General features: G+C 47.8%; 1 protein-coding gene across 3 annotated transcripts in view; it reads left to right on the top strand.

Moving 5' to 3' along the window:
• NTRK3 (neurotrophic receptor tyrosine kinase 3) overlaps positions 1-27,405 on the top strand; it is a 345,792-nt gene that overhangs the window by 270,245 nt on the left and 48,142 nt on the right. For all 3 annotated transcript variants that reach the window (XM_054041827.1, XM_054041826.1, XM_054041829.1), the window contains 3 exons: positions 1,384-1,514; positions 8,537-8,709; positions 16,626-16,869. In XM_054041827.1, the coding sequence (XP_053897802.1) occupies positions 1,384-1,514; positions 8,537-8,709; positions 16,626-16,869 (548 nt within the window). The remainder of the gene's footprint in view (positions 1-1,383; positions 1,515-8,536; positions 8,710-16,625; positions 16,870-27,405) is intronic.

Genomic DNA, 27,405 nt, shown 5'->3' with positions numbered 1-27,405 from the left:
TTCCCCAAGAGAAGGCACTGAGGGCAGATTTTCAAAGGCATTTCTGTGTCTAAAGGTGTAGCTAGGTGCCTAATTGGATTTTCAGAAGTGCCTACGCAGGCTAGGCCCCTAAATCCCATTGATTTCAACCAGAGATAGGTGCCCAGCCTGCCTTCCTCTTTTGAAGAACTCGCTAGGTGCCTGTCTGCACCTTTAGGCACTTAAATACCTTCGGAAATCTGGCCCTGAGATACTGCACCGATGGGTAATATATAAAGACCTAAACCAGTGTTTCTCGAACTGGGGTCGCCGCTTGTGTAGGGAAAGCCCCTGGTGGGCCAGGCCGGTTTGTTTATCTGCCGCATCTGCAGGTCCGGCCGATCGCGGCTCCCACTGGCTGCGGTTCGCTGCTCCGGGCCAATGGGAGCTGCTGGAAGCGGCGCGGGCTGAGGGACCTACTGGCCGCCGCTTCCAGCAGCTCCCATTGGCCTGCAGCGGCGAATTGCGGCCAGTGGGAGCCACAATCGGCCGGACCTGCAGACAGGGCAGGTAAACAAACTGGCCCAGCCCACCAGGGGCTTTCCCTACACAAGCGGCGACCCCAATTTGAGAAACACTGACCTAAACAGACGGAGCATAAACCGCAGTGTCCCAGCTAAATTCCTATTGGTTTGCTCCTTCCTGGGTTTCAGTTGATATTTTCCTTCACTTCCTTTCATAAATTAGGTCAGATCCTGCAGCCTTAACTGAAGTGAAGAGGCTCACTGAAATCATACTGATGATGAGCCTGCACCTGTAGAAATGTTCATGGGAGTGAGGGTTGCAGGATCGGGCTCTTATGTGGCATTGTTGGGGCTGCTAAACTGCTGCCACTTACTGCCCAGAACTTCACAAAAAAGTTAGTGCTTTCTCTCCTCCCAGGTCATTTTCCTCATTTTGACCTACCGGGGTCAGGCACCCAAATACAGTGTATCTCTTGAGTTTTGGGGTTTAAACCAACCCAAAATCTCTATGCAAAACTCACTCAAAACCCTCAGATTTCATCTGGTCTGGCATCAAAACCATGTGAAACCGCAACATGTCATGGACGTGGTGCCAGAGCATATATCATATCCAGCTTTGTTCCAAACAGACCCAAAACAACATGGGAGATTCAGCTGAAAGTTTCCTGAACCTCCTGTTAAACCTGCTGTGAGTTTTAGCAAAAACAGGATGACTTTCAGGTGCTTTCCTTGCTGATGTTTTGGGCAGCTCTAGTTCCACTACTGTGTGGCTGCATCCCCTGTAGGGGTGCATGTGAAAAGGTAGAGCGCTTGTAAAGCACTAGAAATGTAACTAGTTGTTGTCCGTTCCCTGCATTAACCTGGATTCATTCTCCCCTCCCCATCAACCCATTCTCTGCAGATGTTCAGCATATTAAGAGGAGAGACATCGTTCTGAAGAGGGAACTGGGTGAAGGTGCCTTCGGGAAGGTGTTCTTGGCCGAGTGCTACAACCTTAGCCCCACCAAGGACAAGATGCTGGTGGCAGTGAAGGTAAATCTCAAGGGAGCATGGAACAGAATGTAGTGGAGGCTGAACAGCAAGGTATAGCGGGATGATACTGTGTGGGAAGGATAGGAAAGGGTAGGTGGGGAAGGTTTATCAGATGCAGTAGATTATGGTAAATCCACTTAGTCACATAAAGTTTCAGCATTTTGCTTCAAGGTCATTTATTCTCACCAATGCCAAAACCTTTCCTTTCCTTTCCTGTTGATCTGGCCACGAGGCACCGAGGAGAATCTGCACTGCACTGGTCTGGAAGCTGAAGCTGACATGCAGCTGCAAAAACAATGTATGGAATTCACCTGCCCTCTCTGAGAAACTGTGGGTCCTCCCCCGCCGCCCCTCCTTTTGCTCAGCCCTTTGTTTTATCTTTTGCTGTAACTATATATGAGAAGTTGAGGCAAAGAGGCCTCAGCAAAACACACACGCAAAAAAATCCAAAACACAGACACAAAAACCCCACAGAAATAAAGTTTTCTGGGATGATCTGCAAGATCCTCCAAGGATCACTTCCAGCTGAGATCTGCTCCTACCAGCTTGGTCACACAACTCCAAGCTAAAGGACTTCCAACAGAGGCCAGCTCAGCATGGCTTCTACTGTCTCAATCAGCTTTTGCGTACACCCCTTAAGGGTCCTTTTGAGAGACTCAGAACACGTTTGCACGGCAAATCCAGGCCTCGGGTGGAGGAGTCTGCTTAGTGGATAAGTGTGCTATCATATCAAGTGGCACCAGTTGGCAAATACATCATAATCCACCATGGTAACTGCGGCCATGTAAATCATTGTCAGTGGTTTTGAATTTGAACCGATACCCTACAAAGAAAAAATATCTCTCTCCAGAATCCCAGAGACAACCTGTTCCTAAAGAGAGCGTTGTTTTAATCAACCTTTTAAGACATTTTTTTTAAGCTCACTTTTCCTGGTACGTTCTGGTTCTGAACTGCAAGGTGCCACCTTTTCGCTCTATGCTACAGAGATGTATAGAATAACTACACACATGATTAATTATCTGAGAGCGTGGCTTGTGCCATGGTGTCAACCTTGTTCCCCGACTTGTGCCTGCCTCTCAACAACATCCAACCCTTATGGCGTATAAACAATGCGTCCACAATCTCTTAGGGCTCGACTGAGTTCCATTTGCTTGTAGGCGGTAGCGTTAGCTTGACTATCTCCCACTAATTGTTGTTACAAACTTACATCTCCAGAATGCCTTTTGTCATGGTCACAAAGCATTTTACACAAGACTGACTTTGCCACCTCTGAAATGCGCCCAGCTTCAATATGCAACACAACAGCTGTTTGACGTCCGACGGCACAAGGATAGGAAAGAATAATGTAGCCAGTTGAAGCCACAAGGGGAATTTAGGGAGCAAGTTTAGGTAGTTATGCAAAATCTGAACCTAGGCCGGCGGAGCTTAACGTCAGTCCTCCTTTACAAAATGCCAGAGGGTCTTTAATTACCGCACGTGACCAAGGCTTCCTGTTTCACATCCAAAAACCTACCCCCCAGCAGCATCACACCCCTTAGGACTGCATTGGCATTTGTTCAATGATGGGTTAGATGGAAGAATTCCACCCGCTGGAGCATCAATATGACTTGCAGCACGCTGGGTTTTCTTGGAGATCTCGCAAGTGCACACAGACTCAACCTCCTGAGAACTGACTGTGATGGCAAAGAGGTGGCCCCAATAATGAAACCCCATTCCCCCACAGGAAAGCCTACAGGACTCAGTAGCATCGGCAGTTGGTTTCTACAGGCTCATGTGAGATGACCTCCTTTCCTACATCAGAACATCGTTTTCTTTTCTCCTCTTCATTTATTACAGGCGGGACTGATCGCACTGCCCATTATTGAGGTTGCCTGACCCTTCCCATTGTAAGACCCTGTTTTCAGTTGATAATACCTTTGCCAGATTTTAACCATTTAGGCTGAAGATTCCCATGGTGGGTGTCTGCCTCAGGCTGAATTTTTTTTTTTTTTTTAAATTTCAACCGAAACAATTCAGCTGTGTTCAAGAACGAGGTTAGGGAAAACGCATTGTTTTGCCCATGCTAAAAAATGCTGATGACCTTTTGTTTCCAAAGTTCTAGAACCCCCATGCTTTGGAGCCAGGAACTTGAAATTTGGCAAGGAAGTGGCCTTTGTGTCAATGACATGCCTTTCACTGTCCCTGTGAAAATCCACCAAATTTGGACCAATTATCAGCCTTTGAAAAATTGCAGTTTGCACGTGCTCAGTAAAGACTGCTTAGATTTTAGCAGCTAAATTCCCTGAAGGTTTCATGAAGTCCTGGCACTAAAATGGAGAGAAGGGACACTCAGCATTTCCTATGCTCTCAGTGACCCCCCCTCACCCCACCCATGGGCCCAGGCAGCATGGAGAAGGAGGCTGCCTGATTCAAATGCAGAGGGGACATGAACCAGACTTGGGGAAAAGAGTAGACTGGGAGAAGGAGCTGGGCAAGGAGACTGGACTGGGAGCTCGGGAGAGAAATAAGGACGGAGACAGGAGCCTGAGAACCTGTAGATCAGGGGTCAGCAACGTTTGGCACGTGGCTTGCCAGGGTAAGCACCCTGGCAGGGTGGGCCAATTTATTTACCCGCTGACGCGGCAGGTTCGGCCGATTGCGACCCCCACTGGCCACGGTTTGCCGTCCCGGGCCAATGGAGACGGCGGGAAGCCACGGCCAGCACATCCCTCGCCCACACCGCTTACCCAAACATTGCCGACCCATGCTGTAGATGGAGGTGTGTCTGAGAGTGGATGAGGATCGGCGTGGGGAGAGGAGACTGAGACTGAGAATCAGTGGGGTGGGCAGAAGATGGAGGAGGGGAGATAGATCTGATGAGCTAGGGTGCATGCAGAGAACTGGAACTGGGTGGACAAAGAGATGGGGTAAGTGGGGGAGTTGGGGATAAGGCACTGAATTTGGAGGAGCCCCAGGAGGGAGATTGGGACTGGGGGCCACTGGGGATGGGGAATACCAGAAGCGGGGAAATGGGCAACTGGAAGCCAGAATGGGTGAGAGTGATAGATCAGATGAGGAGCTGCGATGGGGTGGGAAATTGGGACTGTGTGAGCTAGGAGACTGAGACAGAAATGAGAAGCCGGAGGAACGGGGTCTGGCACTGGCTGAAGAGAGTGGGACTGGGACATGGAACTATGGATGGAGAAGAGACAAGAGTGGAGGGAACAGAACAGCAGGGATCACGGCTGGGAGAATGGGCACACTTCCCTCTGGAGCCCGTAGTGGCACCTAAGATTCCAATCTCACTGTTCCTCTGCTGTCAGCAAATATCTGTGAAACCCACTGGCAAAATGTTCCCCTCTAGTGCTGGTCCACATAGAGGATGCTACTGTTATCCATTAGCTTACCTGGCAGCAGTCTGTGCAGTTGGAAGGCTCCAACTCTGCTGATCACCCAGTGGATGTCAATATGATGCCACTCAATGACATTTTTGTTTTCTCAATTTGCTTTTTTAAAACCCTAGGAAATAACACACAAAAACTATATTCAAAGAACATGAGTGAGGTTGTAAAATCAAGCATTGTAACGGTAGGAAATACCAGCATTAAGGTTGCCTGCTCTGAAGACAGAATTATTCAAATCTTCACGTGACTTTTCTGTGGTCCTTATCACTCAGTGCTTCACAAATATTAATGACTTTATTTTCACAACACCCCGCGTTATCCCCTTTTACAGATGGGGGACTGAGGCACTGCGAGATTAAAGTGAGAAGTACCCCTTCATGCCCAGTTTGGATGCCTTTATGCCAGAGTATTGCATGCAAAACACAACTCCCATTGACTCCAGTTGCAGCTGTGAGTGCAGAGAGAGCTGCAAATCAGAGCCCAGAGTCTCAGGTCAGGCACGAGGAAAATGAGCAACTCACAGTTAGTGACCACCTGTGTAAAGTTAGGGTTAAGTGACTTGCCCAACATCCAGAAGAGGCAGAAACAGAGGTAGAAGGCAGTTCTCTCAGGCAGCATTCAACAGCCTTAACCATGAGACCCTCCTTTCTTTTTCCTCGTCTCTTTTGCCTCATTCACTACACACCTTCCAACGTCTATATTTCCTGACTTTTAAATCCTTGCCTTTACAATCTTAACAATGTTCCTTTAACATATATATTCCCATTACCTTGGAGAATCAACGATGTATTCAGGGAACTTAAACGTCATTGTACCTTGAAATATCAGGTCCAAATATAAAGGGGGGAAAGGATGATTGAGGGGGGAGGGGAGCTATTTTCCTGTAGCAGCAATACTATAAAGATATTAAATGATTAAAAATAATCAGGTGCCTGAGATGAGGATGGATGTTTTGCCATCTGCACAGTGTGACCGTCATCCATCTAAATATCTCTAGGTGGCTATCCCGTGAGGGCAGAGAATTAAAATGAAGTTATACAATGTGTTGAGCGGGTGTAGGGTGGGGGAAGGAACAAAGAGGTGTAGCCTCATGCTTGGATAATAACCTGTGGAGATTGGTTCAGCGGGAAAAGCACATGGATGGAAGAAGAGCACTTGCCACTTTGCTAAGCTTAGTGTCTAGCTCAGGGGTTCTCAAACTGGGGGTCGGGACCCCTCAGGGGGTCGTGAGATTACTACATGGGGGGTCGCGAGCTGTCAACCTCCACCCCAAACCCCGCTTTGCCTCCAGCATTTATAATGGTGTTAAATATACAAAAAGTGTCTTTAATTTATAAGGGGGGGTCTCACTCAGAGGCTTGCTATGTGGAAGGGGTCACCAGTACAAAAGTTTGAGAGCCACTGGTCTAGCCTGACAAAGCTGCAGGACAGGCTGGATTTATTTTCAGCATCTCACTCGATAGATCCACTGCCTCAAGACACAGCAAATGAGAAAGCACTTCCTAAATGCTGAACAGTCTTCCAGTGCATCATTTACAGCCAAGTTCTGCTGACCTTCTCTGACTATTTGTGCCTTTGAATTCCAGGCATGAGTAAGATGAGCAGGGTCTCGTCCTTAGTCCCCAATCAGTGAGGTGACCATATGAGTTTACAGACTGACAAGAGAAGGACTGGGGTTTGTGGTAACTCCAATGACATCATTACACAGACAGAGATTGGTAAGCAGACAGCAGATGTCCTGGTAGGGTGGGCACCCAAGAAGAAATAATTTCAAGGGATATTGTTATGATCAAGTGACACTAAATCTGACCAGCCTTTTTTGATGCGTAAAGGTTCGCAGTCCATGGCATTTGTGATGATTCTCCCAAAACGATAGTGGGGAGGGACAGCTCAGTAGTTTGAGCATTGGCCTGCTCAACCCAGGATTGTGAGTTCAGTCCTTGAGGGGGCCACTTAGGGTTCTGGGGCAAAATCAGTACTTGGCCCTGCTAGTGAAGGCAAGGGGCTGGACTCCGTGACCTTTCAGGATCCCTTCCAGTTCTACGAGATAGGTATATCTCCATATATTTTTTATTTTTATTTTATTACACCTACAGTAACAAAGCAGTGTCCAAACCAACCTCCATAAGCAACTGTACAATAATAAACAGTGTGTACAGCCCTGCACTCATGCAGAACCTGACCGTATACTCAGGAAGTATGTGCAGTCAAGTCCTCCCAGCACCCTACAATAACAAGTGTGTGCATTCTTGTAAGCTACCCTATAACAGCAGCAAACCGGTGTGCTCAAATGTGCTAAAGGAGATGTTTTTGGTAAGGATACAGATTTCAGCATCAATCTCTCAGGGAGCTGTTATAAACAGCAGGGAATAAAAACATGATTTTAAAAATGATGAGGAAAGATTTGACAGTGTCCTTCAGAGGCATTTTGAAAAATCCTCCCAATAACTGCACAGCCCAGCAAATCCGTCTTCAGAAGAAAGGAGGCGGCGTCAGCTATTTCAAAAGAAAAGACAGCTAGAGGGGGCTGGCTGGCTCAGGAGCGGAGTAATAATGAGATACTGAGCCTTTCGCCCCTAGGTCACCAGTTGAAATCCTGCCCAAGCTGGTAAGAATGGGAATCTATTACCCTCTGAGGGCTGTTTGCTGCTCTCTGTGAAATGAGGTGGGGAATGAGCTCTATTGCCAAGTAGGCTGCTGTCCACATAGGAAGAAACTCCAGCCTAGTGGTGGTAACTGCGGCTCAAGCTCAGCAGAGCTGACTGGTGCCATGGAGCCGTACCACCTTTGCCAACTCCTACAGGAGGTGCCTCCAGGGTATGGTTGAGGCACATAGGTAGGGAGTAAAGGCCCCTTTGACAGCACTGTGAGAAGACGGTGAACTCCGTGATGGGTCCCACAACAAAGCCCCCAAACCGTCAGGTGATTAGTGGGAAAGGAGCAGGTTGTCTCTCCTTGTCGCAGGGAAGTGAAGAGAGCTGTGATATTTCTAGCACCTGCTGGTAAGACACTGGACTTTAATGGTAGGGAAGGCAAACTCCGCCTCCTAAAATCCAAACAGATTTCGGCCTTGTCCCAGGTTCAAACCAAACCCAAACCATATTGAAGGGTTAGGAACAGTGCACTTAATGCGAGAGGGCAGCTCCTATAAAAGGTCTCCAGCCCACCTGTAACTTCCTCTAGCTTCCTTCTCTTCCCATCTGTTCGCTCTCCAGATTTACTCAGCAGATTCAGGCAATGCTACCCAGTCTCTTTCCCCCAGCCACTCTTGGGTTCCCCCCTCAGTGTCAGCCCAGGCTGGGTTTCAGGAGGAGGGTAGCTCAGTGCAGCAGTTAGAGCATGAAACTGGAGCTGGCACTACAGGATTCGGTTCCCAGCTCTGCCACTGACTCACTTTGTGGCCTTGGACAGCTCACTGTTTCTCCATCAATAAAATGTGGATAATGAACCTGGTTTGTCTCACAGTGGGGCTGTTAGGCTTAATTCGTAGCTGTTTGTAAAGTGCTTTGAGATCCTCGTGTAACAGGCAATATCACTCTGCAGAATCCTCTACCCCGAAGAGCCCAACGCTGGAGAGACCAGGCCTGCTCATTCTGACTCACACCCTCCCAATTCTGTTTGTATGCTCCCCTCTTCCAGGCTCTGAAAGACCCCACTTTGGCAGCCCGCAAGGATTTCCAGAGGGAGGCAGAGCTGCTCACCAACCTGCAGCATGAGCACATTGTCAAGTTCTATGGGGTCTGCGGTGACGGGGACCCTCTCATCATGGTCTTTGAATACATGAAGCATGGGGACCTGAATAAGTTCCTGAGGTAAGCGTGAGCTGACTGCTGAGAGGGCAAGGCAGGGGCCACTGAACCTTCCTCCTCTGGGTCACTGCTTTGAATCCAGGCCAAGCCAGTAGGGACCAAAAATTGTTACTGTCCAGTGACTACTTGACTGCCTAGATAACACGAGTCGGTCTTCCCAGTCCAGCTTCCAGCAGACAGGGGTCAGCACTCTCCACAGAGAGCCATGCAGACTGGACTTCTTCCTCATCCAGGAGCGGCGCCGGGGTTTTCGCCACCCTAGGCGGCAGCGCTCCTCCTTTGAGCATTCGGTGGCGGGGGGGTCCTTCCGCTCCGCGTCTTCGGGGCACTTCGACGGTGGGTCCCGGAGTGAGTGAAGGACCTGCCACCGAATTTCCGCCGAAGACCCGGAGCGGAAGGACCCCCCGCCACCGAATTTCCACCGAGGGCAGCAAAATGCCGCCCCCCAAATCCTGCCACCCTAGGCAACTGCCTAGGGTCGCCTAGTGGAAGCGCCGGCCCTGTCCTCATCCTTAGAGGATGTCCACATGGTCAAAGCAGGTTTGAGACAGGAGGCAGCCTGGGAATGCTATGGATAGGGAGCTGCAGTCTGCAGAGCTGGCAAATCAACACCTTTCAGCAGCTGTGAAATTCCCGTGCCAAACAAAGCCAAGGACTGAACTGACCCCCCTGACCACTTTCTCTAGTTTGTAAAAACGAGGTTATCGTTCTGCTGCCATGCATTTCGTTTTGCGCATCACCCACCTCAGAATCCTGATGGGGCCAGGAGTAAAAATACCAAACCTCTACCCTAGAGAAGCTGTACTTTCAGGATGTCTGACCTGGCTGGCATCAGTGGTTAGAGATCCTGTGAGATTTCCAGTTCCCCTTTCTAGATCCAGAGATCTGATTTTGGGGTGCCACTAGACCCAAACACTGGAGCTTTGCTCACTAATTCTGGTTAGAGGTCCCAATTGTGATCCAGATGTCCTAGGGGAATCCTAGGGGAATTAGGAGCTATTGTAGGTTGGCCCCATTTCAATAATTGCCTCACCTGCCTCTAGAGTGGTAGAGATTAAAACACCAGCCGGGCTTGTCTATACCGCATGGTAAAGCGCATTAGAGGGGTGTGATTTGAGGGGTGCTCTGCCTGCTCTGTCTTGACCCTCCTGGTGTGAACAAAAAGGTTTCAGTTTGTGTTAACGTAGCCCTGTTTCAAATCTCTGAGTGGTGTGGAGCAGACAGCAAATGTGTCTGATGCTAGTCTCCTGTGATGCAGAAATCATGCTCTAAAGCTTGTACTGTAAGTGGAGTGGCGCTTACCTCTTGAAATAATTACTAGCTTTATTTCCAAGTATTTAGAAAATTGGACCCTTGATATTTTTGTGTTTTGACTGCTAAACATGAGCATAATTGCATTAGGAATGAGGAGCTGAACGTGGTGTCAGTGCCGAAACTGGGGTTCTCCTGTTCACGGAGATTATTGCTCCACTGTTGCAATCGATTTCTGACCGGGAAAAACAAATCCTTCCCCAAAGGTTTGGGTTATTAAACAAGTGTCCTGAATGATGAGGCTCTGGGAATGGCTCTTGAAAGGTTCACCTCTCCCCAGAGCTCTGCAAGGCGGCTCTCGCACTGATGTCGGAGTTTCACAGTCCTTGGGGGGCAGCGCCAGCATTTTGATCCCCAAGCCAGAGGTGTCTTGGTGGTAGTGTGCAGACTTCAGGAAACTGCATGTGATTTCACAGGTCGATTCCTATCCTATGCCCTAGTGGGATGAGCTGCTTGACAAGTTAGGAACAACACAATACATCACTTTATTAGACATACCAAAGAGGCATTGGCAGGCCCTCCTCACAGCCAAATCCAAAGAGAAGCGAGCCTTCCCCACTCCGGGGCTTTGCCATTTCACTACCATGCCTTGTGTGGCACCCCACCACCTTCCAGCAGTTTATGGACCACCTCTCCCTGCCATCATTGTGAGCATGTGGCTGCCTATTTGGATGAGATGGTCCTTCATTTAGTTCGGAGTGCAGATACAACCTGTAGGACAGTGTGTTGCTGAAGGAAGCCAGCCCAGAGAAAAGCATGAGAGACCAAGTACTTGAGGTATTTAATAGAAAAGGAGAAAATCCATCTGCTCTTAGATGAAGTGGAGACACCATTCCCTGGCAAAAAAAAAAAAAAAAAAAAAAATTTGCAAGCCTTGTCCTCCTTAGGACTAGCCAGATATTGCAGGTGAGTCATAACCTATTGTACCACTTTGACATCTCCTTTAATTGACCTCACCAAACAGAATGCTCCAGAACGGGCCAGCTGGACACCGCAGCGTGACAAAGCCATTCCTTATTAAGCCTTTCCGCTGCCAGAGCCCTGGGGCCTGGCTTTACACAGACATTCGTACTCCAGACGAAGGCCTTGGAGCCATTCCACCCCCACACTTCCAGGGTTGTATTGGAGTCAAGCAACAATTTGCCTCATTAAGTGAGATAACCCATGGTTGAAGAGTGCCTGGGTGGGACATGGACTCTCTGGAATCACCTATTAGGGAGGGTGTGTGTCTCATTACTGTATTATGCCCTACTGTCCTGGCTCCATGTGATGGAGTCCAATCCCTGGATTACCCAGTAGTCCCAGGCATTACAGCCTTACACCTTTTGGATGCTTTTTCCCTCATACTTTGGTCATCCCCGGGCGCCCTTCTCTGGGGAGTTATGGAGAATGGACACTCTGGAACACCAGTAGCTGCCTCGCATCCCCTAGCCCCTTTTTTACTAGTGATGGGAGGAGACACCAGCCTAGTTATTGGGACAGGAGGGCTCCAAGAGACACCTGGGCCAAGGGAACACCCCACAAAGCTCGGGGAGTTCAGAGAGACCATGAACCCCCTGAGCCTGATTCACTAATGCATCTGTGCTGCCATCCTCACAAAGGGGATGAGGTAGAGAGAGGGCAGCCCTGGGAAAGGGAGGCTGCTAGACCGAACCTCTCTCCCTTGGGCAGTGAGCTCAGGCAGAGCCATGAATTGAGCCCTGGGTCGTTGTTTGTGAGCGTACACTGAGTCCTTTGTGTAGCCAGCCCAGAGGCGCAGGGCGGGAAACGGGAGTCAGGTCTCTTTAGGCGTGAAGGTCTTTACATCAGATAAATAGGGCCTCTCTTTTGCTTGCTGCAGAGGAGCCTCTGAAGGAACTGGAACAGGGACTCGCCACACCTCTCTTCGCTGAAACGATAGGGAGGTGCCGTCTTTCAGGCAGGGCATAAAGCCCAGGCCCTGGCCACTTGTGTCACTTAAAATCCCCAGCGCATTCCCTCAGAAAGGAGAGTTCACGCCCAGACACTATCAAAACCTCAGCAAGGATAATAACATTCTTCTTTAATTTCACCCATCAGCTTCAAGGTCCTTCTTCACTGCCTTCCTTAAGGTCTTCTGCAGCGTTATTGTGCACCATGAAGCAGCTGCTGCATTGCACAACAGTGGTGGCTGCACATCAGTGCTGGTTAGGAGTTAGCCCTGGCAGGAGAGGGCCTACCTACCACTGACTTCCGCAGATATTACCCCAGGTTAGCCTGGGGCTGAATGTGGACCAGTCTCTGAAGCCCTTGGGATTATTCTAGCTGTGTTGGTCCCAGGATATTAGGCCATAGCTACCTACAGCTTTAGTTATGTCGCTCAAGAGTGTGAATTAGCCGCACCCCTGAGCGACATAACCCATGCAGACGTAGCACTGTCCACTCAGGTGCATTCCTTGCTTTGGGTGTTTACCCTGCAGGAGGCATGCAGAAGTTTTCTTTGGCATACATCACCCAGCACTGCTCCCAGGGCCAGAGGGGCGGGGGCTACTTTCAGGAGCAAATCAAATGAACTTGTCCGAGTTTAACTACACCTTTCAATAGAAATTGAAAAAGTAGTAAAATGGGAGCGGGCTCACTTTAGCCTGGGCTTCCCGCAGATAAGCATCATAAATAAAAGTCCCCCAGTTTTTATTATGGCCTCTCAGAGAAAACACTGAACAATAAAGGTGACCGATGTGGCAAGGGGAGTCATTTCAATTTACACCTGTCAGCTGGACTGGGGATTGAGTGCCACAGGGTGGTCTCTCTTCATACTTCACTCCCAGCCCTCATGCAGCCTGGCTGCTCCTCTCGCCACTGGTGGCGGCAGATTAGACGTGTCAGGCTGCCGTCGGCCCGTCAGGAAATACAAAAAGGCCTGCTGCAAATTGCAGTGTCCTGGCTGATAAAAGGCCAGCATTGAAATGGCAGCTCCCTCCGAAAGAGCTGTCAGGGAGAAGTGTAAACATCCCTCTCCAGGGAGCAGGGGGTCTCCAGGGCTGACTTACTAGGGAGCCTGGGAGTTCACGAAAAAGAACAGGAGGACTTGTGGCACCTTAGACACTAACAAATATTAGAGCATCAGCTTTCGTGGGCTACAGCGCACTTCTTCGGATGCATATAGAATGGAACATATATTGAGGAGATATATATACACACATACAGAGAGCATGAACAGGTGGGAGTTGTCTTACCAACTCTGAGAGGCCAATTAAGTAAGAGGAAAAAAAACTTTTGAAGCGATAATCAAGCTAGCCCAGTACAGACAGTTTGATAAGAAGTGTGAGAATACTTACAAGGGGAGATAGATTCAATGTTTGTAATGGCTCAGCCATTCCCAGTCCTTGTTCAATCCTAAATTGATTGTATCTAGTTTGCATATCAATTCCAGCGAAGCAGTCTCTCCTTGGAGTCTGTTTTTGAAGCTTTTCTGTTGTAAAATAGCCACCCGCAGGTCTGTCATTGAATGGCCAGACAGGTTAAAGTGTTCTCCCACTGGTTTTTGAGTATTATGATTCCTGATGTCAGATTTGTGTCCATTAATTTGTTAGTCTCTAAGGTGCCACAAGTACTCCTGTTCTTTTTGCGGGTATAGACTAACACGGCTGCTACTCTGAAACCTGGGAGTTCACTAGAGCTGCTATGCAAGACAAGGCTGCAGGGCCCCTGCTGTGCACATACCATTGGTGGCTGCTCCGCATCTCTGTGGTGTTCAAATATCCTCTTTCCCTCTGTGTTTACTGCATGTCTGTCTCCCTCTCTATCTAGCCATGGAGAAGGACAGAAAGCGAGCATGTTTGTGTGTGTGTGTGTGTGTGTATTAAACTTGGCGCTTGGATGGTAGAAACAGCTAGAGTGACGGTTACTTAAAAATTTCCATTGTAAACTCCTATTTGCAGTCGCCTTTAATTTTCCTCTTTTATTAAAATCTCCAGACTTGCTCCCTGCTCAGAGGCAATTGTTTCTTGGAAGTTTGTGTAGCATTTTGATTATGTATGTGTGTAAAATCAGAGCGTGGGTGGTAGCACCAGCTAGAGTTAAGGTTACTTTAAAATTTCCATTGTAAATCCCTATTTGCAGTCATCTTTAATTTTCCTCTTTTATTAAATACTCCAGACTTGCTCCCTGCTCACAGACAATTGTTTCTTGGAAGTTTTTGTAGTCTTTTGATTATGAAGAAAGAAGGAACAAACATACAAGCTATCCATTACAAAGAAAAAGAAGTCATAGTAGTATAATTTTAACAGCTCTAGTGTCCAAACGGCTGTGGGCAAAAAGAGACAGTGCTCATTGAAGACAGGGGATTTCTGCCCCATGCTGACCAAATGTCCATCGCATGAACTGCGGTGTTTTATCCCCAAAGAACAAACCCCTCTGATGGGCTGAGAATCTGCCCGGTTTTACAATCCTTAATAAACCAAATTAGCCCCACGCTCTGAGAAAGTGACAGACCAACCCGTCTTCTCATGCTCTCTGCAGCCTTCTCCATAAAACTGGATGCACTGTTGTCACTTATACTAATGGCATTAGCCTGTTGACACTACCCCAGCTACAGGGAGGGAGGAAAGGCCTGTCTAGACTAGGAGAATAGGTTGCATTTTAAAAGGTTTTAACTAATTTAGACACTAGTGTAAACAGGGTGTCACACTTTTACGAAAGTGTTAGCTGGTTGAGGGTAACTGTGCACCCCTCTGAGGTTGACCTGGACCAGCTAATATGTTTTAAACATCACCTGTGTTCCTTACCTAGATGGGGCAGAAAGAGAGATTTCTTTGGTGCTTCTTGGTCTGTTGGGAGTTGGAATGAGCAGCAGATCAAACAACCATCTATCAACAACACGTTGCTTGCTTCCAGACCTGTTCTACACCAGAAATATTACTCGTTGCTGACAACAGGTGTCAGCCAGTCGAATCTTGACGAGCCGGGTCCAATTGCAAGTGCAGAACGTGGCCAGCTGTGTTCTTCATTGTTTCAGACGCTGTGGTTTGTTCTGGTGTATGTTTGTCGCTCAGCCGTGCTCAGCACCAGCTCAGCTCCACCTACTGCTGACATGTGTTGTCAACAACAGTTAATTTCCCTGGTATAAAACAGGCTTTAGGATGTTTAAATAAGACATCAATCATTCATCTTATATACTCTCTTCAGCAATCTCCTCTTGCACTCTGCAACATTCCCTAACAAGTTCTCTCAATCCACAGCTCCTCTCATCATCCCACCTGCTCTTTGCAACTAGCCCCATAATCTCTGTGACATTTCTACCCCGCAGCCCAGCTCCTCCAACCCTCGCCCTGTGCTGTCTGCAGCATTCCTACCTCCTGCTCTCTGCAACATCTCCACCTCTGTCTGCAGCACTCTCTGCTCCCTAGTGCCACCCGTAGAGTTCACCTTCCCTTTCAGAGCTCCTCCTGCTGTCTTGTAGGGGAGCTTTAGGGTTGTATTTGTAGTGGCAGGGAGGCAATAGGCATTTGAAGAAGTGGCATCTGAAAAATGGAATCAGCTGAACCCGAAATACCTGGACACTAATCCCAGTGCTCATCCCAGAGCCCAGCCAAGCACTTAAGAAAAGTAGACAAACAGTTCTGATCTTGTGGGGATGTTTAGCTCAAAGCAGGGAAGGAGGTACAGCTCTGAACGTGCAGTTTCAATTTGCTTGATGAAATGCCAAGAATCATTTAGAAGAGAGTGGTAGGAAAGCCCCAGAGGAAATGTTGTTCTGTATCTAATCAGGAGGAAGAAGATCACAGCAAAATCTTTTGCTTTTTCCCTAAATATGAATGTTTTTCCTATTCCACCTCCACACAGGCAACCAGAGGGTGAACTCCAGTAGGGGAGAGACGCCACCGTGGAGATAGTGTGGCAAAGACAGGCTTAGTATGTGAGGGGAACTGGGCAGGCAGGGCAGCAAGAAGGCTGACCTTGAGTCCGAACCTAGAATGCACACACCTAGAATGTGTCTTATACGTAGACCTTGTGCTGCCCAGGATTTCCCCTGACTTTGTAGGGTCTAATCCCTGCTAGCAACTCTGGGAGGGCATGTGACCCTGCAAGTCACCCCACACCCATGCCTTGCCTCTGCCTGCCACTTTCAGCTCCTGTCCAAGCTTACAAATTCCAGGGCTGCCTCAGGGTTAGAGTTGGGGCTCTGACCCAAGGAAGCCCAGGAGTGTGTGACATCTGAAGCCCAGCAGAACTCCCTCTCCCCCCTCCGCCTCGCTTCGTGGAATGTCATCCGGAGCAGAGGACATAGTGGGGGCTGGTGAAAAGGGGTTTGGTGGGAAAAAGGCAACCCATTTGAGGAGAGAGAGGCCACTGGGGAGCCAGGGAATGATGGGATTAGAAGAAAGGGAGATCTCTAAATATTTGGAGAAGGTTTTATGGGGGGCAAAGTTAACTGAACTGAACTTCCAGATCTTGAGGGCATTCATGTTTGTTTTGGCTCCCTCTTTCCAACAGATCTGCGCATAGAAGCCAATCATCCAGGTGCACTGAGAAGGTCTCAGAGTTGGGGCCCAATGCCCTGACTCCAGGATGAATGGAGGTGGTTTGAGATCCCTGCCACCTGGTTGTTTAGATACCCACTTCTGTGCTCTTTGCTCTTTCCCCTGCAGGGCGCACGGCCCAGATGCTATGATCCTGGTGGACGGGCAGCCTCGACAGGCCAAGGGGGAGCTGGGGCTGTCCCAGATGCTGCACATTGCCAGCCAGATTGCCTCTGGAATGGTGTACCTTGCTTCCCAGCACTTCGTCCACAGAGACCTAGCAACCAGGAACTGCTTGGTTGGAGCCAACCTGCTGGTGAAGATTGGCGACTTTGGGATGTCAAGAGATGTCTACAGCACTGATTACTACAGGGTAAGGCAGCTCCAGCGCCAGGGTCTGAAGGGCAGAGGGAGGCTAGGAAATGCTACAGTCAATCAGCCACCAAAACTACTGACTTGCACGCTTGTTCATTCCTTCCCCCGTGCTCCCACGAACCCTGGAACACATACTCACGCAACCGCCCATGACTCACGTCCTTGCACACATCGGTGTACACACCCACGCATGCGCACACCCACACATCGGTACCCTCTGTCCTTCTCACCTACACCCCCGTACACATTTATAACTCAGACACAAATGCACACTCATGCACTTACACGCATTCCCTTCGTCTTTTACATAGTCAGCTCTTTCTCTCTCCGATGCACACACACACACATCACTCTCCATTACACACACATGCAATGTACAGTTTTTGATTCCTCTATTTATTTAAAAAAAAAAAGACATTGATGCATTAAAGAGACTCCAAAGGAGGGTGACAAAGCTGATTAAAGGATTGTAGACCGTGATCTGTAGAGTGCAATTAAAGAAACATAATATAGAGAAAAGGCAACTGAAAGAGTGACTGATAACTGCATAATATAAGGGAGAGGAAATAATAGGCAATTTAGGTTTGACCTCAGGACTGTCTTTCAAAAGGGACATTATTTAGACAATGGAATAATTTGCCAACCTAGGTTGCTCAGGCCCCGTCATTAGAGAAGTTCAACAGGAGACTAGAAAATAAATACCTGGGTTTAGTGCAGCACTAAATGCTAGAACTCGACTCAATGACCCAGGAGCTCCTTTCCAGCCTTATCTTCTGCGATTTATTCTTACACATTCCTGTGTCCTTACACACCCCCTTGTGTTGCTCTGCAGTGCCCCATCTGGCTGATGTAGGAGCTTTACTGATGGGCTCTGAAGGAAGCTCTCCTCAGCTGTGGAAAATTGGTTTTGCTTTGAGGGGAATCATGTAGAGGAGTCAGCACCCCGCCCTCCACAAAAAAAGAGTCTTTCAGGATAAAAAGTGGAAGCTGTTGCTGTAGGGCACGTTCTGGGTTTGGGTCCTTTCGGATTGTAACATAGGGGGTCTGGTTCTGTATAGTGGGCTGCTGATTCTCCACCTGATTTCTGTCACCTTGGGGCAGAGTGATCCATGGCCACGTTGTTTTAAAACAACATGAGGTAGGAGCTATCTTGTGGGGGAATGGAGAGTGGAGATGGACAGAGGAAAGCTCTTAACAGAGCGATTGAGCAGTGGCCAAGGTGGGGATGGTTAAGACACTGTCAGTGCAGAGATTTTAAGAACCAGGCTAGATAAGGAGTTAGTGGGCATGTCGTCTGGAGGAATCTTGCAGGATTTGGAGTAGGATGAGCTGTCAAGCTGGTATTATCTGAGTCTTCTCTCTATGGCTGTAGAAAAGATATGCTCCGTCTAACTACATTATTGAAACCCCCCCCAGTAGGGTTTCTGCAAAAAGAACAGGAGTACTTGTGGCACCTTAGAGACTAACAAATTTATTTCAGCATAAGCTTTCGTGGGCTACAGCTCACTTCTTCAGGGTTTCTGTAAGTCATCGAAGTAGCAGGATCGCTGTCTTCCCACTAGTACTGTGCAAAGGAGTGAGCACTCCAAAGAGCTTCGTGGATGAAGGGACTGTGCTGGGCCCTTTTCACTCTCTATAATGGAGATGTCCTGGGGCCCCGCCCATCTTCTCGCAGAAGGATTTTTTAGGTCTTTATTGACTGAGGAGGTGGAAGTTAAAACGCTCCCTTTCCAGCCAGTCACTGCAGCGTCTTTAGAAGTCATCTGTTTCTAGTGGGTTTTTCTTTGTATCACACCAACTGCCTTGTGTGGCCAGAGCAGCCCCTGGCACTGTGCTCTATACAAGCAGAGAGTCCCAGGGGAAGAGTTTTGTTCTTCAGAGGCCAATTTTTAGGATTAAAAACAAATCTTGATCATTTAATCCACTACTACTACTACTTAGCCCTTCTCTAGCACTGTCCATTTGAAGGGGTCCCCACAATCACCCCGGAGAAGTCGGGGTCACTATTATTACTCCTGTTTACACATGGGGAAAATGAAGCACAGGTAGGTTAAGTGATTTGCCTAAGGTCACACGGTGAATCAGTGGCAGAGGACAGAATTGCACCCATGTCTCTTGATTCCCTTATCCCCTCCCTTAGCTAGCAGGCCATGTCCCTCTTAGAGCTGGGAGCAAAACCCAGGAGTCCTAACTGCTCTGTCCTCTGCTCCAACATTCCCCCCAAACTGTCTCCATCTCCCCTTCTGCTTTCACTTAGCACAACAACATTCTTTAATAACATGAGACTTGCTTTGCTGGGTTTGAATTGTGGGGCGGAATACGGTTTGTGAATGGCAGTCGGCATTGCTGAGCTCCCTGCTAGCAGCTGTTGCCACCTTTCTGGGCAAAAAGCTGGTGGTGACACCACTGGTGTTGGATGTGGCTCTGTGGCTGTGGTCTCAGGGACCCTTTGGCTGTAACCCTGGTGTATAGTGTCATTGGGTTCTCTTGCAAACCTGGGCAAGGCAAGCAATTCCTCAGCCACAATCGTGCTTCTTGGCCCTGAATGCATCTTAGGGTTTTTACTCCTGTCGTCTCTTGCATTAAAACTGGATCTTTTGGGCTTCAGAGCTCACCCGTCCCTGTTGCTCATGCCCAGCAGGAAGGGCTGTTTGACCAGACACCACAAATGGTTGCTGTTGAAGCAACACAGACAGAGAGCAAGATCCCAAGTCTGAGAATCAAAGTAGGGCTTGGACTCCCGTATGCAGCCACTAGGATGTGGCTGATGAGTTCATCCTTTAAGGTTTACCCTTTGGGTATGGTACCAAGCAGTGGGTATAACCCCCATAGTAAGTTCCCTGAGCCAACTTCTCAGGGTCCATGCAGAACACCTTTCTGTTGAGGATATTTCCCGTTGGTAGGAACCTGGAGCAAAGTTCTATTTCGGGTGATTTCTGCATCACATTGTGTTGTGTATCCAGGTTGAGGCCCCAGAAGAATACAGTAATTTATCATTTTCTGAGAAGGCTGTGAAGGATTCCATCTGAAAACTGACAAGATCTGACAGGTCTGCAGCACTCTGAAGGCTGCAGCTTACTTAAATCTGTTGGTCTGTGTGTTTGCCCTCGCCCAGCACTGCTGAGTGCGGATAACTAGGCGCATGGGATGCGGGAGTGCATTCCAGGTTTGGGATTAACTCCTAGCCATTTCTTTCCTTTTCCATTTTTAATCTTTTAAAACAAAGAGAAAGCACCATCTGGCTCATGCATAAGTAGGATGCAAAATGCTTTACAAAGGTGAACTGCTTAATTTCCTGTTACACGTTTGGATACAGAAAACAAACATTGACGTAACAAAAGCAACAGAGTGATTTGTTCTCCCTCTCTCCATGTTCAGTCTGAAGACAGATGTGTCCTTTCCCACGCGGATCACTTAGGAATCCCATCAGCTCTTGCTTTTAAACCTGCTTTGACAAGACAGGGTTTCTTATGGGGATGGGGAGGAAGTGTTTTTTGGCAAGTATGAAAAGATCTGAGATAAAATCTTTGATTCGAAAGGGAGGGAGGGTGGAGGGGTGGGATGGGGATGAGCTGAATCCTAAAACCTGTGTGCATTCCACAGAATTGAAGGAACATTGCTGTAAAGCATTGTTTAATGTTCCATTTCATTTTTGGTTTTGCTCCCTGTGGGAATAAAAGATTGAATAGCTGCGAATTGGTGAGAATTTTTTTTTTTTTTAATTTCATGAATGGAGTCTTTTTCAGAAAAAAGACCCAGGACTGCAATGAGGGGAAGGGGGACTTGCAGGTCAGGATTTAGGTGCAACGGATTTGTGTGGGGAGCCCTGGACTGGAATATCCGGGATTCTGTAAGTTAAAACTGAGATGAATCAGCAGTTATGTGCAGGAGGCAAGGGCTGGAACAGCAGATGGTGCAGCAGGTCAGGACTGAGTTTCTCTGACAGCTGGGGGTGGGCAGGAATGGAACAGCAGAGGATGCTGCAGGTGTGGGTTATGCTTGGATCCTAAAAAGTAGGTGACTTCCTCACTCACACCCTCCTCTCTTAGGCACTACCTTAGGGAAAGATCCCAACCAACCCTGGCCCGTGCCCTTGCTAGTCTCGATGGGATGTTGAATCTCCTCAGTGAGGTCATTGGGTTCCCCTTCACCAAAACGAGAGAAGGGTACCCGGTGTTTTAATGAGTGGTGAATTGCATTCCTAACAGTTCAGCTTGAATTGGGTGCTTCACCGGTGGTGTACAAGCCCCTCGAGTCTGTAAAATCTGGTTGGAAGTGTTGGAAGAAGATATTTTCTGGTGATGTTTTGTCATTGGCCTGGCGGGTCATGGCCAGAAACATGGAAAGTCATGGAAATGAAAAGTTAACAGAATTCTTCCCAGCACCCTACATGGCTCAGGATTAATTGGAGCTCTGGGTGAAAGTTCGGTCTTTTCTCCTTTTTAATCCACTCCCCAACTTAAATTAAATACTTTCCGCATGACATTATTGCAGTTGCTGGCTTGTAATGGTAGGAGACCAGGGGAAGGAAGGGTGACATTTCTAAGTCTTCGGAAGAGAACCCTGATCCTGGCTTCTCTATAGCCAACATCTAATGACGCCCAGTTAATGTCCTAACATGGAGATGACAGCAGGAGTGAGGACAAAGATCCAATCAGAATAGGGGAGTTTGGTAGAATCAAAAGCAGTGAAACCTTGTTACAACATCATTCCTGGTATAGTAACATTGGATAATGCTTAGTCCCCATCATTTTTCAATTCATTTAAGAGTTTCAGCTCTAATCTAGCCATTGGCATTTCTCACACATCCATCGCCATGGTATTTTATTACTATAGAATCCTTCATTAATATAATATCCCTGTTATCTCTTCCCCTGCTGCTCTAGGACTTTGCTTTATTGTCCATCTCCATGTCCCACGAGGGCAGGGTGGCATTCACTGTGAGGCTCTTAGCACCAAGAAAAACGCCCAGCTACAGCACAGCAGTGCCAGCAAGAATAGTGCCGGACTCCCTGCCCCAAGTTTGGATGCAATGTCACATCTTTCATCCAATCCCCAGTAGAGTTAGAACAGGTTTTACTGTACCAATACGTAAAAGTGGTTTGAAAACGTACTAGTATTTCGAGCTAATCCATCAGCCTTCCCGTTTTAGAAATCTGTCTGAAGTTTACTGGGCAAAAGTGGGGGAAATCGATTTGTCACCCGCCCTTCTGGCATTACTTCATTCCCATTTGACTAATACTAATTAGCAGAGCGCTAACCCTTTTCCCTTAATTAATACTGAAGAAATAATGGTCTGTGAAATACCAGCCATTTCTCACTGGGAATTGCTGAGGAGCTCTCCACTCTCATCCCTCTTGCAGTTCTTCCAGGAGGCATGTCTGAAGCAAATGGGCCGGCACCAGAAGCCTGCCCGCTATGCGGAGTGTACTTAGGAGCACTGTGGGCTCTTCCCTCCATATCCCAGTCTGGGACTTGGAAACAAACCGCTGTCCAAATGTCCATCCCGGTCTAGTCTTACTGACTTTGCTGTAAGTTCTTGGGCAGCCCATATAACACATATAGGACTTTGCAGCTTCACAGTGCAGTGCTAACGCTGGCTAATGAATCCAGATCACCTCACCTCTCTGTACCTCAGGTTCCGCTTCTATAAAATGGAAGTGATAATACGATTTACAGCCTGGCAGTGCTGGAAATTTTAATGTCTGTAAAAATGCTTTGAGATCCGCAGATGAAAGGAACTTGGAGCTGGGCGGAGTGTTCCGATTAATTAAGGGCTCCCCATAATATAGGAGACGCCGTGGCAGAGTATGTGCTACAGTCACATTCAGAGATAGTCATGGGTGCTATTAGGGGACTATAAGAGCTGTAGAAGGTGCCTCAGGGTGAGAGAAAGGGAACCTGGAGACTTTCAGAATGGATGCAGATGTGCCTGCGGACTGGTGGCCGGAGACTTGCAGTGAACTTGGCCAGAGAATGGAGATCTCCACTACTGATGGGAATATTTTTCTCAGTGTATCTTTGTATCCTTTTAGGGAGCGCTATGCAACTTCATTCTCCCCACTTTCATACCTCTCTATTCCAGTGCCAGCGTCAGTCACCAACCTCCCAGATGAGGTCTGGATGGGACTCCCATCAGAATACAACCATGCTGCTGCTTACTCAGCTGGTGCTCAGTATTCAGGACTCCGCATGCTACCTACTCACTGCGCCAGTCCCTACTGGCAGTCAGAAGTGAGAGAGCAGGACTGGGAGTCACCCGGGTTTGGAAAGGGAAACTCCTGTGTGGCAGTGCAGGATAAGTCTCCCTGGGCCAGCACACTGGGTGTTCCATGTGTGTAGTAAGAGACTGCGCAATATTAAATGTGTTGGTCTTTGATATCACTCCGGCTCCTGTAAAACCGCTGCAAATTGAATTCACAGTACAGTTTATTATCTCTGAAAGGAAGATGTAAGAGCAGCATCTTGTGTTTTATCCGGACTCTTTTCCCCACCCTCCACCCCTGACTTTTACACCGATGGGAAAAAAACCAACAAATTGTAAAGGTTCTTTTTTCCTCTCTCTCTCTCTTTGATAGTTAAGAGCCCTTCACAAAGCAGAAGAATTAATCGGGGTAATTAGGTTGTGTTGTAATTCATGGCATTTTCTCAGGAATGGTAATTACCCTAATTCCACCCCACACCCTCAGCCCTCCCTCTACCCCCCCCCCCACCTGCCCATCACATGGCTGGGTTGCTGTTTTGATGTATATACTGTTCATTTAATTTCTATAATGAGAGGGATGTGGCCGGCTAAGACCTCTCACCAGTCTAGTGACGTCTTCTTTGAAGCACAGACACAAAAGGGGACTGTGAAGAATAGTCTGTAATCAACTAGTGAAAACGCCAGCCTGCCAGCCGTGCTAGGAGGTTTGACCTCTGCCCTAGTATCACCACCAGCTCAGGATTTGTGCCACCAGACTCAGTCGTAGCATCATCACTAGTGCATGATGCTCTTAAACGGGTTCAGGTAAAATGAGAATCAACCTGAACCTTCCCCCACGGCTTAAACGGAACCCCAAAACTTAATCCAGAGCTCAAACTAAATCCAGGACCTTGTGCCTGAGGTCACCACATCCCTGCATCTTCCCCAGAGCTAAGTGGACTCCCAGAGGTAGCCAAACCCACATAGTTTCACTCATTGATAACCAACACATGAGCTTTCAACCAGAGCTCAATATGCCCTCCCCCCCTCCAAATCTTCATCAAGAGCTTGAACTGAGGCCTTGAGCCTTCTTCCAGCAGTGAAGCTCAACTTCAGATGTTTGGTGAAGTCAGAAGCAGTTCAGTTAGCTCTGCCTTTAACTTGTACCCTGCCCTTGCATCTCCTGTTTGCAGAATACATGAAAGCATCAGGCCATTGTGTAAAAGCCAATTGGCTCAGCATGAAGTGATCCAAAACCAGCAAATACAGGAAGTCTCCCAAGAGGCCCTGTTCTCATGAGATTTCCAGCCTGATCTCTACACCAGTATGGTCTGGAGAAATTCCAATCAGCTGTGGGTAATCAATCAAATGCTGAACCCATATGAGTGAGGGGCAAACCAACACCAGTAACATGGAGGTTCCATTTTATTCAACACAAAGAAATCCAGATGATCATCCAAATAGTCCATGCTTCTTACCTGCACAACTGTACTGCTAATCGTGAGGCAGCAGGTTTTCTGGTGAGATTTCAGGGTCCTTCTGCTTCCTTCCACTCAAATTCCAGTTATGCCTAGACCCTAAGGGCTGGATTCTCTGCTGTAGCCAGTTTCTGCTGGGTGAAGCAAACAGCTGCAGGGGCAAAGAAAGCTGTTGATGGCTCCCTGATCGTAGAGCTGGTTCTCCTCCAGCCCCATCATAGATTAAAGAAGCCTAGAGCCTGCTCTAGTCTATGCTGGCCAACTGTGGCCCCCAGTGGATATCCATCAGCTGGAGATTGCTGGAGCAGTGTGCTCTAGCCACACCATTCCCCACCTCCCGTATGCCAAGGGCTGCACAGAGAATACTTCAGGAGCCAGATGTATGCCTAGGGGAAGCCGCAGATAGGGCGTTCTCACCAGTGTCTGGTCCCTTAGTGCCACCAGAGCCATGCAAAGGAAAGCGTACGAAGCTGACCCTAGGATATTACAGATGAAGCCAGACCGACAAGAAGGATGAGAAATGTGTTTCCCAACTTTTTTTGGACACTTCCACTCATTGTCCCAGGTGGCACCAGAAACAATGACAAAAATTCACATGATGTTTTAGAAAAGCCTTTGCCACATTCAGGGAGATGAGTTAAGAATTAGATGCAGCAAGTCCCTCCTCTCTTCCAGTGCTGGGTCCATACTCTCCACTGCTCCCCCGCGGATCAGCTGCCTCCTCCTGCTTGCGCCCTACCCGCAATCCTGTGACATCACCATTCATCGCCATCGCAGCGCCCGTGAGATCACAAGCAGGAAGGGGCAGCAGAAGAGAAGGGTCGCAAGCTGTCTTTTAGCCACAAACACCTTGGGGATCAGCAAGGGAAGGGGAGGTGGAGAACTTATGAGAGTTTAATAGGAGCTCGGCTTAATTTTTTTTTTTAATGTGTTGCTCACGGCAGTGGCTTTTTAAGTGGATAGATTTGAAGGTTTCCCCCCGGTGCAAAAGGCCTTTCTCAAAGACAAAATTGAAAACCTAGCTATGAAAATTAACATACAAATATCTTCCTCATCCTCTATAATTAAGATATTTGCATAGGAAGAGAGCATGTTTCTCCTGACTCCTGCGTGGCCTGAATTCTTTCTCTCTTCCCCTCCATTTCATAATCCTCCTCCTCTCCCAGCCACCCTCTGTGAACTCCTACTCTAAACCAGCTGGAGATGAAAGAGGGAGAAAGACAGTATTTGCAAACAGCTGTGCTTAAGAAACGGACCATTTAGGGCTAGGCTTGCAGAGAAAGCATGCTTCACCGTACATTTGGGCAACGATGCACAAAATTGCACATATATAGAAATAGAAATCTTTTTTGGGGAGGGTAACTCAAGTACCGAGCACAACTGAAAATAGTTATTTTTTTCTGTGCATGCCACGCTGAATTGGGGGAGGAGGGGAGAATCATTTGTGTGGGCATCACATCATCAGATCGTCAAAGGAATTCACAGGGAAGAAATGTTTATATTTTCTTACTCCAACCCCCCTTTCCTTTTCTGCAGTAATTAGTGACAACATGCAGTACCTATAGTTCGGAATACTTTGCCAGTATCTCATAGCAGCAGGGTAGTAACTCCACTCCTAGTTTTTTCCAATACATGTGAGGAAAACATATGAGATCATTGGCTTTTATAGTCAGATTCAACAGCTTCTTCATATTTACTTGGACTGAGATATAAATTGCATTTGGGTTTCTCTCTCCCTAAGTTATTTGTGATTGAATAAGCACGTGGTAAGGGATAGACACCGGGAAAATGTCTCTTGCAGCCTCATGTTTGAGGTGGGATTTGCATTGTTCTGTATTGGGCTGGATTGGTGTGTTTTTCCATTGCTGATGACTTCATTTGCTCTGTATCTTTTTTGATGCCCGTCCTGTGACACTGCTGGCTGGGAGAGTTTGTGCAGCGGACTTTTCTAACTCTGTAACATTTTAATGAACAGGAAATTTAAACAGCAGTGAAATCATTTTCTCAACCTCTTTCCCACCCAGTTCTCATTCCTCAGGCATTTGATTTGTTCGGAATAGAGCAAAGCAATTTAGAGGCTTTTCAGCCATTCAGACAGCAATTGCCTGAACGGGATGATCTTGCAGCTACAGGTAGCAGCTCAAATTTGCACCGCTAGCTACGGTGAAAAGGTGCACGTGAGTGGAACTAGGTGGCCATGCCTCCCAAACCCACTTACTTCTTTGCTTTAATTTGGCAGCAGTCCGTGTTGTGTTCTTAAGCACCGCCTATGAAAATGGTCACGTGTGCAGAGCAGTGCTCTCCAACTACATGCATAGCTCAGGGATGTCCCTTTAATTTTTGCCCTTGAAGTCCATTTCACCGGAGAGGACTTACTCACTGATTTCACAGTATCTGCCACGGCCGTTCCACATTATTTGCCCAGTGTCCTCTGGTTTCCCTTCTGCTTTAATACAGCCGAAGTCTTCTTTCAGTGTTTTCTCCTTTATTCTTTTATAATATTTTTTTCTTCTTCTCTTCTTTGGGCCCAATTCTCTGAGGGCCAGAGCATCTGTCATGCCCACCAGTGGGGATGGAATTCGAGGCCAGTCATAATCTTGCAGGATAGGCTCCTGTACTTCCAAAATGTGACTGAAATGACTGGGGGGAGGAAGTACTGTAAATGAAACTCAGGGTGTCACCACAAGCTGCTTAATAACTTTGCACCACTGCAAATCAGGGCTGTAAACTCAGCTTCCCTGTCTGAAATGGGTATAATTCCTCCCTACCTCACGGGGGTATTTTGAGGTTTAATTCCTGTTTGTGAAGAGCACTATAGAGGTGGAAGTTGTCACAGAAAGGCAGATTACTGAATCACTGTGAGGCCAAACAC

Source organism: Malaclemys terrapin, chromosome 10, assembly GCF_027887155.1.
Source record: "Malaclemys terrapin pileata isolate rMalTer1 chromosome 10, rMalTer1.hap1, whole genome shotgun sequence".
In the NCBI taxonomy this organism is placed as follows: domain Eukaryota; kingdom Metazoa; phylum Chordata; order Testudines; family Emydidae; genus Malaclemys; species Malaclemys terrapin.
This window is presented reverse-complemented; position numbering and strand designations above follow the sequence as displayed.